The following is a 13,867-nucleotide window of genomic DNA, read 5'->3' as shown; positions in this document are numbered from 1 at the left end:
TGAGCAGGGGAGGGGCAGAGAGAGAGGGAGACACAGAATCCGAAGCAGGCTCCAGGCTCTGAACTGTCAGTGCAGAACCCAACTGGGGCTCAAACTCACAAACTATGAGATCATGACCTGAGCCAAAGTCTGATGCTTAACCAACTGAGCCACCCAGGCACCCCTAAAAATGATTTCTTAAGTAGTTATGTATTAAATACTATTTTCCTTTTGATATTTCTGTAACATGGTTGATTATGATAATCTAAATATTAGTATTCCAGGACAGAGTCCTGGTCATTATCACCATGTTCTATACAAAAATGGATAAAACATGTTGAATCAGCACATCAAGCATGTAAGTCCAAACACACAGGAGCCGCCTCTCCAGGAGGCAGGGGCAGCAGACTGTCCTGAGTGTTTGGAAGCCACCATTTGGATCGCTGACTGAGCAAATGGCCTGTTCAGCTGCCCTCAGAACTTGAACATCTTCCAGCAGTATAGCCTCAGGTGTGGGACATGTGGGCTCTTAATGGCACAACGATGTGGCCTGAGTCACTCAGTAGTAAAATGGTACCACAAGAAAAACTGGGGTGACCCTACAATGAGGGCAGGGACTTGAAATAAAAGAGATACAGTGCAGGGGAGTAAATGTGAGGCATGTTGGGAAATGACCAATCTCAGATTTCAGTTTGTTGAGGACGTACATGAACCAGTATCTTGGTGTGGTTCTCTGTGAACTCTGAGCTCCATGAGCAGTCAGCTACAGGCAGCCAGGCACCGTCCTGTTTCACAAGGTCTGCAGTGAGAAGGACTGGACAGGGATCTGTCCACTCTGCAAACATTCGCTGCCTTACGTCCTCTTTCAAACAATTGAAATAACACTTGCAAAAATTTAGTGGAGCTCAGAGTTAATGGATGTAAAGTAACCAGGAAGCAGGGTGCCTGGGTGGCTCACCAGGTTAAGCATCAGGTCATGATCTCCAGGTCTGTGTGAGTTCAAGCCCCACATTGGGCTCTGTTGTGCTGACAGCTCAGCGCCTAGAGCCTGCTTCAGATTCTATGTCTCCCTGTCTCTGCGCCTCTCCCCCCACTCCCTGCTCACTCTCTCTCTCTCTTAAAAATAAGCCTTAAAATTTTTTAAGTAAAGAAAAAGTATGGGGAAGCATAGCCTCTAGCACAAGCAGACACGCAATAAATGGACCTTATCTCCATCACGGCAGCTGGTCTCTCTGTGTGGCAACTTTCTTACCTCATCCTAACTCACTCCCACAGGACCTGGGATCACAAAGTCAAATACTGCGACAAGTAGACTTTGAAAAGTAGAACGTTCTACACAACACATACAAGGTGTTATTATAATTAAAGGCAACGAGGAAACGCGCTGGAGTCTCAATTCTTGGGAGTCTGAGGACAGACTATGAAGGGCTCACTCAGCTAGGAATAGAAACGAGTGACATTCTTGAATGGTTACCTTTAATAGCAATGACAGTCACTTCAATTGAAACTTCTTAAGGAGTTGTAGTTTGTAAACTGAACCTCCTAGGACATCTTCCCCTGCCCTGTGCCTTCTGATAAAATCGTCTAACTCAAATCTAACTCACCCGCCCTGAGGCCCAAACTGGGCATGGGTGGAGGAGACTGGGGGGCGGTGGCCCGAAGAGGGGGAGAACAGATTCTCTCAGGAAGGTATGGGATGTGGGTTAGTCCGCTAAGAGCAGAGACGAGGTGGGTAAAGAACTCTATCGCTCAGCCAAACCACCACCTATCAACCAATTTCTGCCGCCCAAGCCCTGCTCGGGCTAGTGGATTCTTTAGGGTATTTCGAAGAAAAAAGAGTGGCGGCCTGCAGGGAAAACGGTGCGGCCCAACAGGGGTGGGACCGGGCGCCCCGGTGGCCCCTCTGGCTTCCCGGCCATGCGGAGGCGCTGGAACGTGCAGGCGCCGGCGTCCGGGGCGGCGTGGGGCGCGCCGGGCGAGTTGCCGCTTGCAGGAAGCGCCGGGGGGAGCCCCCGCCATCCTACCTCCGTCCCCGGGCAGGTGGAACGGGTTCGCATTTGGCGACCCGGGGAAAGAGGCCCTGGGGGCGTACGGGGGGGGGGCGGGGCGGGAGCGGGCGAGGCGCGTCTCTCATTGGCCTCTCGGTGCCGCCCGGCACGCGCCGCTTTTATAAAGCAGCCACGGTTGCCGGCAGGTCGCAAGCCACGCTCCTGACGCCCCGCTCGGCTCCGCTCGCTCTGCACGCCCGCCCGCCAGCGCCCACCATGGCCACCCTTCAGCAGTTGGTAGGAAGATGGCGCTTAGTGGAGAGCAAAGGCTTTGACGAATACATGAAGGAAGTAGGTGAGGCTCCCGACCGTGCGGCGCCTGTAACGTGGCGAGCCTGTGTCTGTTCCTAGGTCCCCTTCAGCGTGCTGAGCCCAGCGGCGGGGCGTGTTCGGCCGCTACCCCCTGTACACCCATGCCTCCCCCCTCCCCCCCCCCCCCCCCCCCACCACGTGGGCAAGTAGCCCCGAGAGCAGCGCGCGCCTGCCGCCCGCCTGAGGATTCTCGACACGTTCTGTCTCCTGGGCCTCCCGGCTCTGCTTTCCCCTAGCCCACGCGGCAGCCACCCGCACTGCTTCTTGCCCTTGAGCGCGCTCCTCTTCCTCCCACCCCAGGCTTCACTTCTTTCGACCTCCTTCGGGCTGCCCCCGTAACTTTCCCTATTTTTCTCTTCCCGCTACTCCTCCTCCGACCCCCCGCCACCATCCTGCCTCTCCCAGTCGCCCCGTCGTGGCGGCACCCACTCCTTTCGCACCTTGCGCCGGCACTGCCTCATCTTTTGTGGCTAGATGGAGTACGGGTTCCCCCACCCCTACTCTCCTCCACGGGGGCGCGGGGCCGGGGCGCGGTTCCCCGCAGAAGCCCTTTGGAAGGTCCGATTGGGGCTGCCGCTTCAGCTTTCGTTCCGCCCTCGGCTGCCTCTCCCTAAACCTGCCGGGCGCTTGGGTTTGGTACGGGCATCCTCGTCCCCCGCCCTCTTCCCCCCTACCGCGCGGCGCTGAGAGGCGTGGCGCTGGCGACACCGACCTCGTGCTGGCGGTGCTGGCGCTGGCCGCCCTGAGCGCCGCGGTGGGCGGGTGGCCTGTGCCAGGGAAACGGCGAGGCCTGCTGAGCCTGGGGGGGGGGGGGGGGAGGTACCCTCCGCTGCCCTGCCCTCTGCGTGTTGAGGGTGAGGGGGTTTTACTGGAAAACCGCAGTCAAGCTGCAGAGCCCTCCTGCGGCTGCTTGCCAGCTGCCTGCCAGATGGGTGTGGCCCTGCAGAAGCCCTGGACTGCTTACAGCCTTCCAGGAGTATGAGCCTCTGGAGGAAGATTCCAGTTTTCCCTCTCACTCTGAACTGTACTTGATTCTCTATTATTGTCCTTTTCTAGGCCAGTGGCAACGAGTATGCTCCTTGACACAATGGGTGGATTAGCAAACAAAAATGGACCTTTGTGGCAGGCCACTAGGGAGCTACTGTGGAGTGGGATCGAATCCTATAGTGTGGATCTTATCTGGAAAGGGGCTTCCTTTCTGGTGTAAAAATTACTACAAAGACCCTCTATTGAGACCTAGTCCCCCTGGCACTTCAGAAACACTCCTTCTTAGCCTTTATCCAAGACGATGACAGCTTAAGCTGGTTCTGTGGTGAATCTTGAGTGTATTTATGATACTGTGAGTAAAACTGGAATGCACTATTTTGGTGTATGTGCTGTAAGTCTATCTAGATCAAGAGAACTCTGGAGAAAGCCATTTACTTCATTCATATCCAGGAAATGTGTGTATGTGTTCACTTTTGTGAGGACCACATAATGCCATTTCTCTGCCCATTGAAAGTGAATGTGTTTACTAGATGGCTTATTTCCAGGGTTCTAGAGTCATGAAGGTTGTCAAGGCTCAATTCCTTAGGGGGCAGTCAAGGTGTGGGAAGAGCAGAGCCCTTTGTCCAAAGTGAGAATAAATAATCACTCACTAACAACACAAGGCACCAGCCCCCAAAATGACAAAAGAGAACGCATCAAGAAGACATTGCAAGCCTAGTTGAATTTTTAATCATTAAGCCAGTGATTTTTGCTTAGGTTGTGTTCTCGTCTGTGAAACCAGGGTTTGGCCTAGATCTAAGTTTCCTTGTAAATGTTAACGTTAAGGAGAAATACATAGATTATAAACTCAATATGATATCAGTATAGTAATTGAGTTACGCAGCTCTGAAATGTTCACTGTCTTTGAGGGTAAATTTTTCCCAGTTTATTAGCATCATGATTGTGGAGTTAACTCTTAAAAAACTCTTGTGATATTTGAATAGAGTTGATTTGGATTTTGTGTAGTTATTAGTCAAAGATTTATCCAGGGCCTTGGATGTGTCAGACTGTGTGCTAGAGTCCTATAATACAACATTTGGCAGAATTGAGTAGATAGTTTTAGCAATCCAGATTTCTTCCCTGACTTTCTGAAGGCCAGCATAGCATGGTGGCCAAGAGCTGAGATTTAGAGCCAAACTGTCTGTTCTTTTGGTTCCCAGCTCCATCACTTCCTAGCTGAATGAGCTTCGGTAAGTAACTTCAGTGCCTCACTCTTTCCTCTTGTAAAATGGAGACAGTGCTACCTCTCACACAGTTGTTGCAAGGCTTCCTATTAATCAATACATGTTAAGTTCTGGCACATGGTAAGCACTGGGTTTGTGTTTACACTTGTTATTGAGAAGTGAATAAGTGAAAATATGTAGAACATAGCAACTGCAGTTGAATTTTACTCTATTTGTTATGTAAACCATAGACTTGGTCTTCCTGTTATTTAACATGGGGTAACATTCTACAGGAGTGGGCATGGCTCTGCGAAAAGTGGGTGCAATGGCCAAACCAGATTGTATCATCTCTTCTGATGGCAAAAACCTCACCATAAAAACTGAGAGCACTCTGAAAACAACACAGTTCTCATGTAACCTGGGAGAGAAGTTTGAAGAAACTACAGCTGATGGCAGAAAAACTCAGGTCAGTCATAACTTAACAAAATCCATTCTAGACTTAAAGTACATTCTAGACTTCTAGAATGATAGATTGTATTAATAATAGTCTTACTGTTTATGAGCAAAACTTAACGAAAAAGTCAAAACTAGTTTATGAACTGAGTTTGACAAATTAGTGAAAGTACCAGCTTCATAACTTAGTGTATTTTGGAAAAATAGTTTAAGAAACATGAGAGAATGAGTGTCTCTTAAGGGGTCTAGATTGAAAAGCATAAACTATATTATGAATAGAGTCAGTATAGTTAATGAAGTGGACCCAGAAAGGAAAAGATGAAAAAATGTTGATTAAGGAAGTTACGAGTCATGGAAACTCTTCTTGTAACATACTTTGGAAGATTAAAAAGTGTTATTTTTGCAGACTGTCTGCACCTTTACAAATGGCGCGTTGGTTCAACATCAGGAATGGGATGGGAAGGAAAGCACAATAACAAGAAAATTGGAAGATGGTAAATTAGTAGTGGTAAGTGCCAATCTCCTTATTAGCACTCATAGTTCACTTAATTGTTCAATATCACTGATCGTGAACATGAGAACTTTAGATTTTGCAAATCAGGGCTTTCGTTTGCCATACACACATCATAAGCAAAATAATGGCTTCTAGCTTTTCAAACCCAGGAATTTTAGAATGTATTTTCTGGGGTGCCTGGATGGCTCAGTCAGTCAGATTTCCAACTCTCGATTTTGGCTCAGGTCATGATCTGATGGTTTGTGAGATGGAGCCCCACTTGGGGCTCTGTACTGGGCATGGAGCCTGCTTAAGATTCCTCTTCTCTTTGCTCCTGCCCCACGTGCATGCGCGCATTTTCTCTCTCTCTCAAAAAAAACAAACAAACCATTTTCTCCATCTATGAAGTAGATTACAAAGTTTCATAAGATGCTGACCCTAGTATTGAACTACTACCATTGTTCTGGGATGCATGACTAACCTAATTCTTTAATATCGTTCTTCTAGGAGTGCGTCATGAACAATGTCACCTGTACTCGGGTCTATGAAAAAGTAGAGTAAAAATTCCATCATCATTTGGACAGGAATTAGCTGTGAGGATGAACAAGCTCAGTTCAATGAGCAAATCTCCATATGCTTTTTTTTTTTCATCACTGTGTTCAATTATCTTTATCACAAACATTTTACATGCAGCTATTTCAAAGTGTTGATTTAATTAGGATCATCCCTTTGGTTAGTAAATAAATGTGTTTGTGCTATGCCAGTGTTGTATGCTTTTTTAAATTTCATAGGAAATTAGTGGTGAATTTTAATAAGTATGAATTGAATAAATTCTGGAGTAGTCTTAAGGGTCCTAAATTGAGATAAATTTTAGTAATTTATATAGAGAACTACTTCTGTGGCAGATACACTACCAATCATTTAAGCTTGCCCTACACTATTAGAACTTTGTATCAACTCAAAGATCTTAAATTTCTGGCAAAGACTATTCTCATTAAAAATTGTTACATAATCTTTATAATTTAAATATTAGAATAAAAGTTAAATTACCATCATTGACCAATGATCATACTTTTAACGGTGCATTTATAGCTATTATTCAGGAATTCTGCAACCCAAATTCTCTTAACTAATTTTCTGAGGACGTGCCATGTGCCAGGCAGTGATCTAGCTGTTGAGGCATATCTGGGTACAAGGTCACATCATTGCCCCTCACTGTGAGGAGAAACACCAACTTTGGAAGAACACAATCTGCTCATTAACAAAAGCCATAGAAGTAACAGAGTTCTAAAATGCTGCCTGTGTATCTATATAAAGAATAACCAGAATTCTGATGAACCCCTGTTCTAGTTCTCAAACCCAAATACAAACATCTGCAGTTCACATTTGGAGAAATAGCTTGTAGACATTGGGCTAAAGCTTTGTATGCATGATAGCCGAGGTAACACTTCAAGGAAGTAGTACCATTATCTCAATTCTGTAAATAAGAAACCGGGTTTCGACTAGCGAATCTGTTAAAGGATATAGGAAGTAGTAGTGCTGTATTGGGAACCTACATCTTATAGAGTATACTCCATGTTCAGTCATTCTGCAACACTGCCTCTTATCAGCTTGTATTAAGATCCCAAGTCTATAAAGTCCCTCAAATGTAATAATTGAGACCTGCGAAACCACCCTCCATGCGTTGAAATGTTAGCTGGTAAGAATCTTCAGAATTGCTGAAAGCTTGCAGTCAGGGAAAGAGCTCAGCTCACTGACACTCTAGCCCTGTGCTGTCCAATATGGAGCCCTAAGGGGCGCAGGGTGGCTCAGTTGGTTAAGTGACTCACTCTTGATCTCAGCTCAGGTCATGATCTCATGGTTAAAGAGATAGAGCCCTGAGTTGGGTTCTGTGCTGATGCCTGCTTGGGATTCTCTCTGTCCCTCACTCTCTGCCCCTCTCTCACACTCTTGCTCTCTCTCAAAATAAAAAAAAACAAAAAAATATACATGTAGCCATGAGCCACAGATGGATGTTGAGGACTTGAAATGTGGCTCATCTCAGTTGAGATGTGTTGAAAGTGAAATACATATTGGATTTCAGACTTGATACAAAAAAAGGTTAAATTCCTCTTTTTTTAAATATTGATTGCAAATTGAAATAACATTTTGGATATAGTTGGTTACCTAAATATTCTAAATTAAAAAAAAACTAATTTTACCTGTTTCTTTTTCTTAAGGTGTCAGGGGAAAATTTTAAATTATGTGTGCTAGCATTTTTGTGTCTGTGTTTTTTTATCGGATGGTGCTGCTCTAAACTTCCTTTTCTATTTGAATTTCCATCTTGCTTATTTTAGTCTTCATGCTAGAGTTCCTCTTCCATCCTCTTTTTCAACTTCGAACAATAGTATACACTTACACAACTCTCTCTGAACCAGACCCTGGACCAAGTACTATAAAAGTTTTGTAGTTCTTAGAACCACCCTAGATTATGTTCATTAACGATTGTTTTCTGCATTTAGATGAAACTAAAGCTCAGAGTCTAGGTAATGGTCCCAAGCCATACAGTGGATACAAGTCAGAGAACACATAGGAGCGCACGTTTATCTAACTGTAAAGCCTGTGCTTCTAGCCACCCGGCTCTAATGCCTACACTGCCTCAGTTTATGGACTGTGGAGTATTGCTTGCAGGATAGTAGGCTCATGTACCTTACATGGGTACTGTTCACATTTTGGGTGAGAGAATTTTCTACCGTGCTGGCAGATGGCAAGCATCCTACGACTTCGCATCCTAAGATCATGGCCACAGAATGCTCATGGCACCCATCAGCCTACCCCAAACATCCCATACACTTCCATATGTCCTATAAGGGTATGTACCATACCTGGTTGAGAACGACTGGATAGAGCAGTGTATCTCAACTCCATGTCACCTGGTGTCAGGTAAGCCCTTCTTTCTGCTAAGCGATCATTTAATGTCACTTGACCCCTTAGCAAAAGATAGAAAGTAGTGCCTTCATTGAGTATTTTTGTTTTCTTTTAAATGGTCATCTGCTGGAATGTATTCTGGCTAGTTCTACAACACACGGGATCTCTCGGGGAATCACTTTTACCCCAGATCTGTCAGGTCTCCTGTTTTCTATGCTTCAATCCTTTGTTGCTGATAACCTAGTAGACATTTCTTTATAGATGTCATGTTTAATTTCAAACTTGTTTAATCTTCCTAAACTATAATATGATGATGTAAGTGCTTGGGCTTTGGAAGCAGAAAGTCCTATAATCCAATTCTGGCTCCCTACCCTTTAAGAACTGTGTAACTCGGCAAATTACTTGACTTCTGATCCTTAGTTACCTACCTTCTTTGTAATAAGATACCACATTGTCTGACTCATAGCATTGTTCTAAATATTAAATGAGATAATGTATGTAAAGCACTTAGCCCAAGGTCCAGCACATAGTAAAGACCCAGTGCCTCTCCAGTACTGCTGAATAGAACTTTCTGTGGTGAAACGGGCTATAACATCCGCACTGTCCAATAGAGTGGCCACCAGACACATGTTTGTGGGTATTGAGCACTTGAAATGTAGTGAGTGCAATTGAGGAATTGAATTTTTTATTTTGCTCAAATTTAATCAATTAAAATGTAAATTTAAATACCCATGATGCTAACCTCATGTTTTCCAAAATTGAGTTTCTTAATTTTGATCCCAAACCTACTCCTCTTGCAGTATTCTCCACCTTAGTACGTGGAAATGGCATTTTTCCAGTTCCCAACATGAAAGCCTAGGAGTAATCTTTAATTCCTTTCTTTTTCATACCAAATCTAATCCGTAAGCAAATTATTTCAACTTTACCCTCAGAATATATTTAGAATTCAGTTACTTTTCACCTCTTCTGCAGATACCATCCTGGTTCAAACACCACCATCTCTCCTCTGCTCTCCTGTTGGCATTTTTATTCTCCCAGAGCTATCATATTAAAAAACAAGGTTAAAGTATATAATCCTCTGTTAAGAAGCCAAAGTCTTGGGGCACGTGGGTGGCTCAGTCGGTTGAGCATCTGACTTCAGCTCAGGTCATGATCTCATAGATTGTGAGTTCAGGCCCCGCATTGGGCTCTGTGCTGACAGCTCAGAGCCTGGAGCCTGCTTTGGATTCTATGTCTCCCTCTCTCTCTGCCCTCCCCCAACTCAGTCTCTGTCTCTGTCCCTTTCTCTTCTCTGTCTCTCTCTCAAAATATAAATAAACATTAAAAAAAAAATTAAAAAAAGAAGCCAAAGTCTTTACAGAGGTCCTATCTATCCTTGCCTGTGTCTCCCAACTTCCCAATTCCTCTCCTGATTTCTTCTCCTATCGCTCCCCTCTCACACATTTCCCTTCAGGCACTGACTTTTTTTTTTTTTTAATGTTTTTATTTATTTTTGAGAGAGAGAGAGAGAGAGAGAGAGAGAGAGAGAGGGAGAGACAGCACAAGTGGGGGAGGGGCAGAGAGAAGGGGAGACACGGAATCTGAAGCAGGCTCCAGGCTCTGAGCTGGCCACAAAATAGAGCCCAATGTGGGGCTCAAACTCAGGGACTGCAAGATCATGACCTAAGCTGAAGTCGGTCTCCCAACCTGCGGAGCCACCCAGGGACCCCAGGCATTTGACTGTTGTTGACACAAGTGTGCTCCTGCCTCAGGATGTTTGCACTTGTTGCCTCTGCCTATAACAGTCTTTCCTAAGGAATCTGCAACCCAGGTTTTTCAGCTTTCTCACCTCCTTCAGGTGTCTTCTCAAATGTTCCCCTAGGAATAAGTCATTCCCAGACCACGCTATATGTAATAGTTATCACGCCTCCCCCATACTCCCTGTTCCCCTACACTGCCCTTGTCCTTACCACCAGCCCCGACTAGCTATATATCTACTTAAAACTTTGGGTGGGGAGGGGGTTATTATCCGTCTCTCCCACTGGAATGTAAGAAGTCCATGAAGAAGGGACTTTGTTTTAACAGCGTTCTCTAGCACTCGATTAGTAAGCAACTTGGCACACAGGAGATACTCAATAAATACTGTTGAGTGATTAAATTCTTTAATTAATGACTTCTTTGTACTTGTTTAACACATTTTAATATTATTTAAGACCCTTCATGATTTTACTTCAATTTATTTTTGAAACCATATTTCCTGCCCTTCGCCCACACTGTTCAAATTTAATCTGGTCTTTTACTTACACTAGAATAGTGTGCTTGATAATGATAGAATACGGATGAAATAGGGAGTGAGGGATTCCATCATTCTTCTGAACTGGTAGGTCATGACATTCTGCTCTACCAGTAAATAGGTTGGCCAATTTCGATCAACGTGTAAAATTTATCTTACTACAGCTGAGTACGGCCAACAGACAATGTTTATCACACAGAACTTGATCTGAGTTGTTTGTGGAACATGGTGCAGATTAGATATAATTTACTACAAGTAAGATGGATTCATATAAATCAAACCCTCACCGAAGAAAAATATGCAGGCAAGAGATGACTTAACTTTTGGATTAGGTCTTTGAGTGCTACAAGGGCATGAACTGTTTTCTTCAAACACAATCTGAGTGCCTAAGGGTGAATGATTATGTTGAATCACAGCGGTGCAATCAGCCGTGCAATCTTTGTAGGCAATATGAGGTTTAGTTATATGCAAGTAGAATTATGTTGCCTTTATTGTCATTCAGTGGTTTCTTGAGTCTTAATCTCAACTGCTTTCCCCAAATCTGGTGTTTGTGCTATAATTTAAAAAAGGATGGGGTGGGCTGGGTGGCTCAGTTGGTTGAGAGCCCAACTCTAAGTTTTTTTTTGTTTGTTTGTTTGTTTTTTTTAATTTTTTTTAACGTTTATTTATTTTTGAGACAGAGAGAGACAGAGCATGAATGGGGGAGGATCAAAGAGAGGGAGACACAGAATCTGAAACAGGCTCCAGGCTCTGAGCTGTCAGCACAGAGCCCGACGTGGGGCTCGAACTCACGGACCGCAAGATCATGACCTGAGCCGAAGTCAGACGCTTAACCTACTGAGCCACCCAGGCGCCCCCCAACTCTAAGTTTTGACTCAGGTCACGACTCAAGGGACGCGAGATCAAGCCCTGCCTGTTGGGCTCGGCCCTGGGGGTGGAGCCTGAGGGTGAAGCCGCTTAACATTCTCTTTCCCTCTCCCTCTGTCCCCTGCCCACCCCGATTGCGCATATGTGCACTCTCTCAGAGTAAAATAATAAAAATACAAGTTTGGGAACCATGTGTTTACTACCTAGATTTTAATGCTGCCTGCGCAACTTCGGTTATTATTCAATTCCTGCGGCTTATTAATCAATGATTATTAGTGCTTGTTGTATTTGAAATTCACTTTTAAGTTTATGAGAATAATGATGGCTTTTTCCTGGGTTTCATGTACTCACTGTTTTCCTTTTCTGGTGTTGTCCTCTTAGAATTCACTGCCCTTTAGTAGGTCATGTGTGATGTGGATTAGTAGGAAGAAATGATGAAGCTGGTAAACTGGTTTAAAGAGCTGCGTGACACATGTTTTGAAATATTGTGAAAGGCAGGGTGGTATGACTTGTCACTGGTCCCACAGCAACTGGAAAATAACTCGAGTCTTATGACATCTGGTCTGTCAGACCAGTCACCAGATCATATGTGAACATTTCCTTGGGATCAAGTCCGTGGGCTCCTCCCATTCGTCCTTCTTCTACTCTGCACACTTTGAAAATGCCTGAGAAGAGAACAATGATACTTCTGGAAGAGTGCTTGCTATGGTGCTGATGTCACATGGTATGGTGAACAAGATAGAGCAGGGTCAGGGGCCTTTCCTTTTTCATGGAACTAACATCGTAGTGTGAGAAGATAGAATTGTGGACAGACAATTGTAACAGATGGCACAGAGCGATAAATGCAGCAAGAAAATAATATTAAAACAGTAGTGTGATAAGCAGTGAGTAGGGTTGAAGCTACTTTATATGGGATGGTCAGGGAAGGCCTCTCAGGAAGGGAATGTTTGAACCGAGACTTGAATAACGAGCAGAAAGTAAGCAAGTAAACACCTGGAAACAGAGTATTTTTATTTCCTCTCTAGGCAGAGAGGTTAGCGACTACAATAGCCCTAAGGGGGGGACAAACCAAGTGACAGAGTGACAGAAGCTTGTTGAAAGTGAAGCCATGAAGGGCACAATATAGTCTAATACTTGGGTAGGAAACAGAGCATGTGGGATCTGGGGTTTATCTGAGGGTCGGAAGAAACCATTGGAGGGTCTCGAGTAGGAAAGGGCAGAAGACAAAAAGATAAAATAATAAACTTAGTTTCACTTTCAGTAATAGAAAACTTGATATTTAGAAAAACCCTCTTACTAAAAACAATGGAAAATACTGGAAAAATATTTTTAAAAATGTCTTTAATGTGACAAAGAGCTAATAAAATAGTGAGGAATTATTTGTCATGGATCTGGGAAACGAGATTACAAGCCCAACTGACAGGGCTGGTTTTACCATGGAGCATTTATTTCTGGTTCCAGAAGTGGCTGAGAGGCTGAACTGTGTTTTTGGCAACAAATGAAACAATTGGCTTTTGTCTGATGGTAGATGAGCTGGCTTCATCTTCTCCCGAATTAGAAAAAGTGTTCCTAATAGTTGAAAATTTGGGGATGAGGATGTTCATCAGAGTGCTATGTACTCTAGCAGAGAATTGGAAGGCATGTAACTTCTAGAAAGTGGGGGATTGCTTAAATAATAATGGTATGAACATATGATAAAATACTAACAGGCATAAACAATAAAAGACTACTAAGATCTTGGGAAAAGCTTCATAATGCACTGGAAAGTGAAAAGAAAATTTGACTGTATTATGTACATGTTGTCCCATTGTGTAACAATATGTGCATATATGTAGAAAAACATAAAAAATGGTAACAGTGGTTATCTCTTGCTATTGGGTGATGTTTAACTTCTTATTTACTTGCTTCTCTAAGAAAAATTTAAAAACATTTTAATATAAATAGCTATATTTATATTTTTAATGATAAATGAATAATATATTAGAAAATACTACAGAAAAAAATACCACAGAAAAGTACAAAGAAGAAAATAAAAGAGCCCTGGAAGTCTCACTTCCATAGAATGTCAATATTAATATTTACTTATGAATATTCAGATAATTCTTTATGCATCTATGTGCATATAGATCCAAAACATTTCATACATGGGATCATACAAACCAATATTCTAGTCTTGCTTTTTAACTCAAATATTTACTTTTTAATTGAAATATAATTGAATATAATATAATTGAATATAACATTCACATTAGTTCTTTAACTTAAGTATTTACTTTTAAATTGAATATAATACAGTTGAATATAATGTAACATTATATTAGTTTCAGGTATACAACATAATGATTTG

At 43.4% G+C, this 13,867-nt stretch overlaps 1 protein-coding gene across 1 annotated transcript; it reads left to right on the top strand.

The window, feature by feature from the left end:
* Positions 1-2,167: 2,167 nt before the first annotated feature.
* Positions 2,168-6,243, top strand: FABP5 (fatty acid binding protein 5). The gene is made up of 4 exons (XM_049633626.1): positions 2,168-2,322; positions 4,822-4,994; positions 5,388-5,489; positions 5,982-6,243. Exons 1-4 carry the CDS (start codon positions 2,244-2,246, stop codon positions 6,033-6,035), a joined length of 408 nt encoding a protein of 135 aa, XP_049489583.1. The 5' UTR covers positions 2,168-2,243; the 3' UTR covers positions 6,036-6,243.
* The last annotated feature ends 7,624 nt before the right edge of the window (positions 6,244-13,867 follow it).

This window comes from Panthera uncia, chromosome F2, assembly GCF_023721935.1.
Source record: "Panthera uncia isolate 11264 chromosome F2, Puncia_PCG_1.0, whole genome shotgun sequence".
NCBI lineage: Eukaryota > Metazoa > Chordata > Mammalia > Carnivora > Felidae > Panthera > Panthera uncia.
Note: the sequence above shows the minus strand (reverse complement) of the source record. Positions and strands in the feature narration are given on the sequence as shown.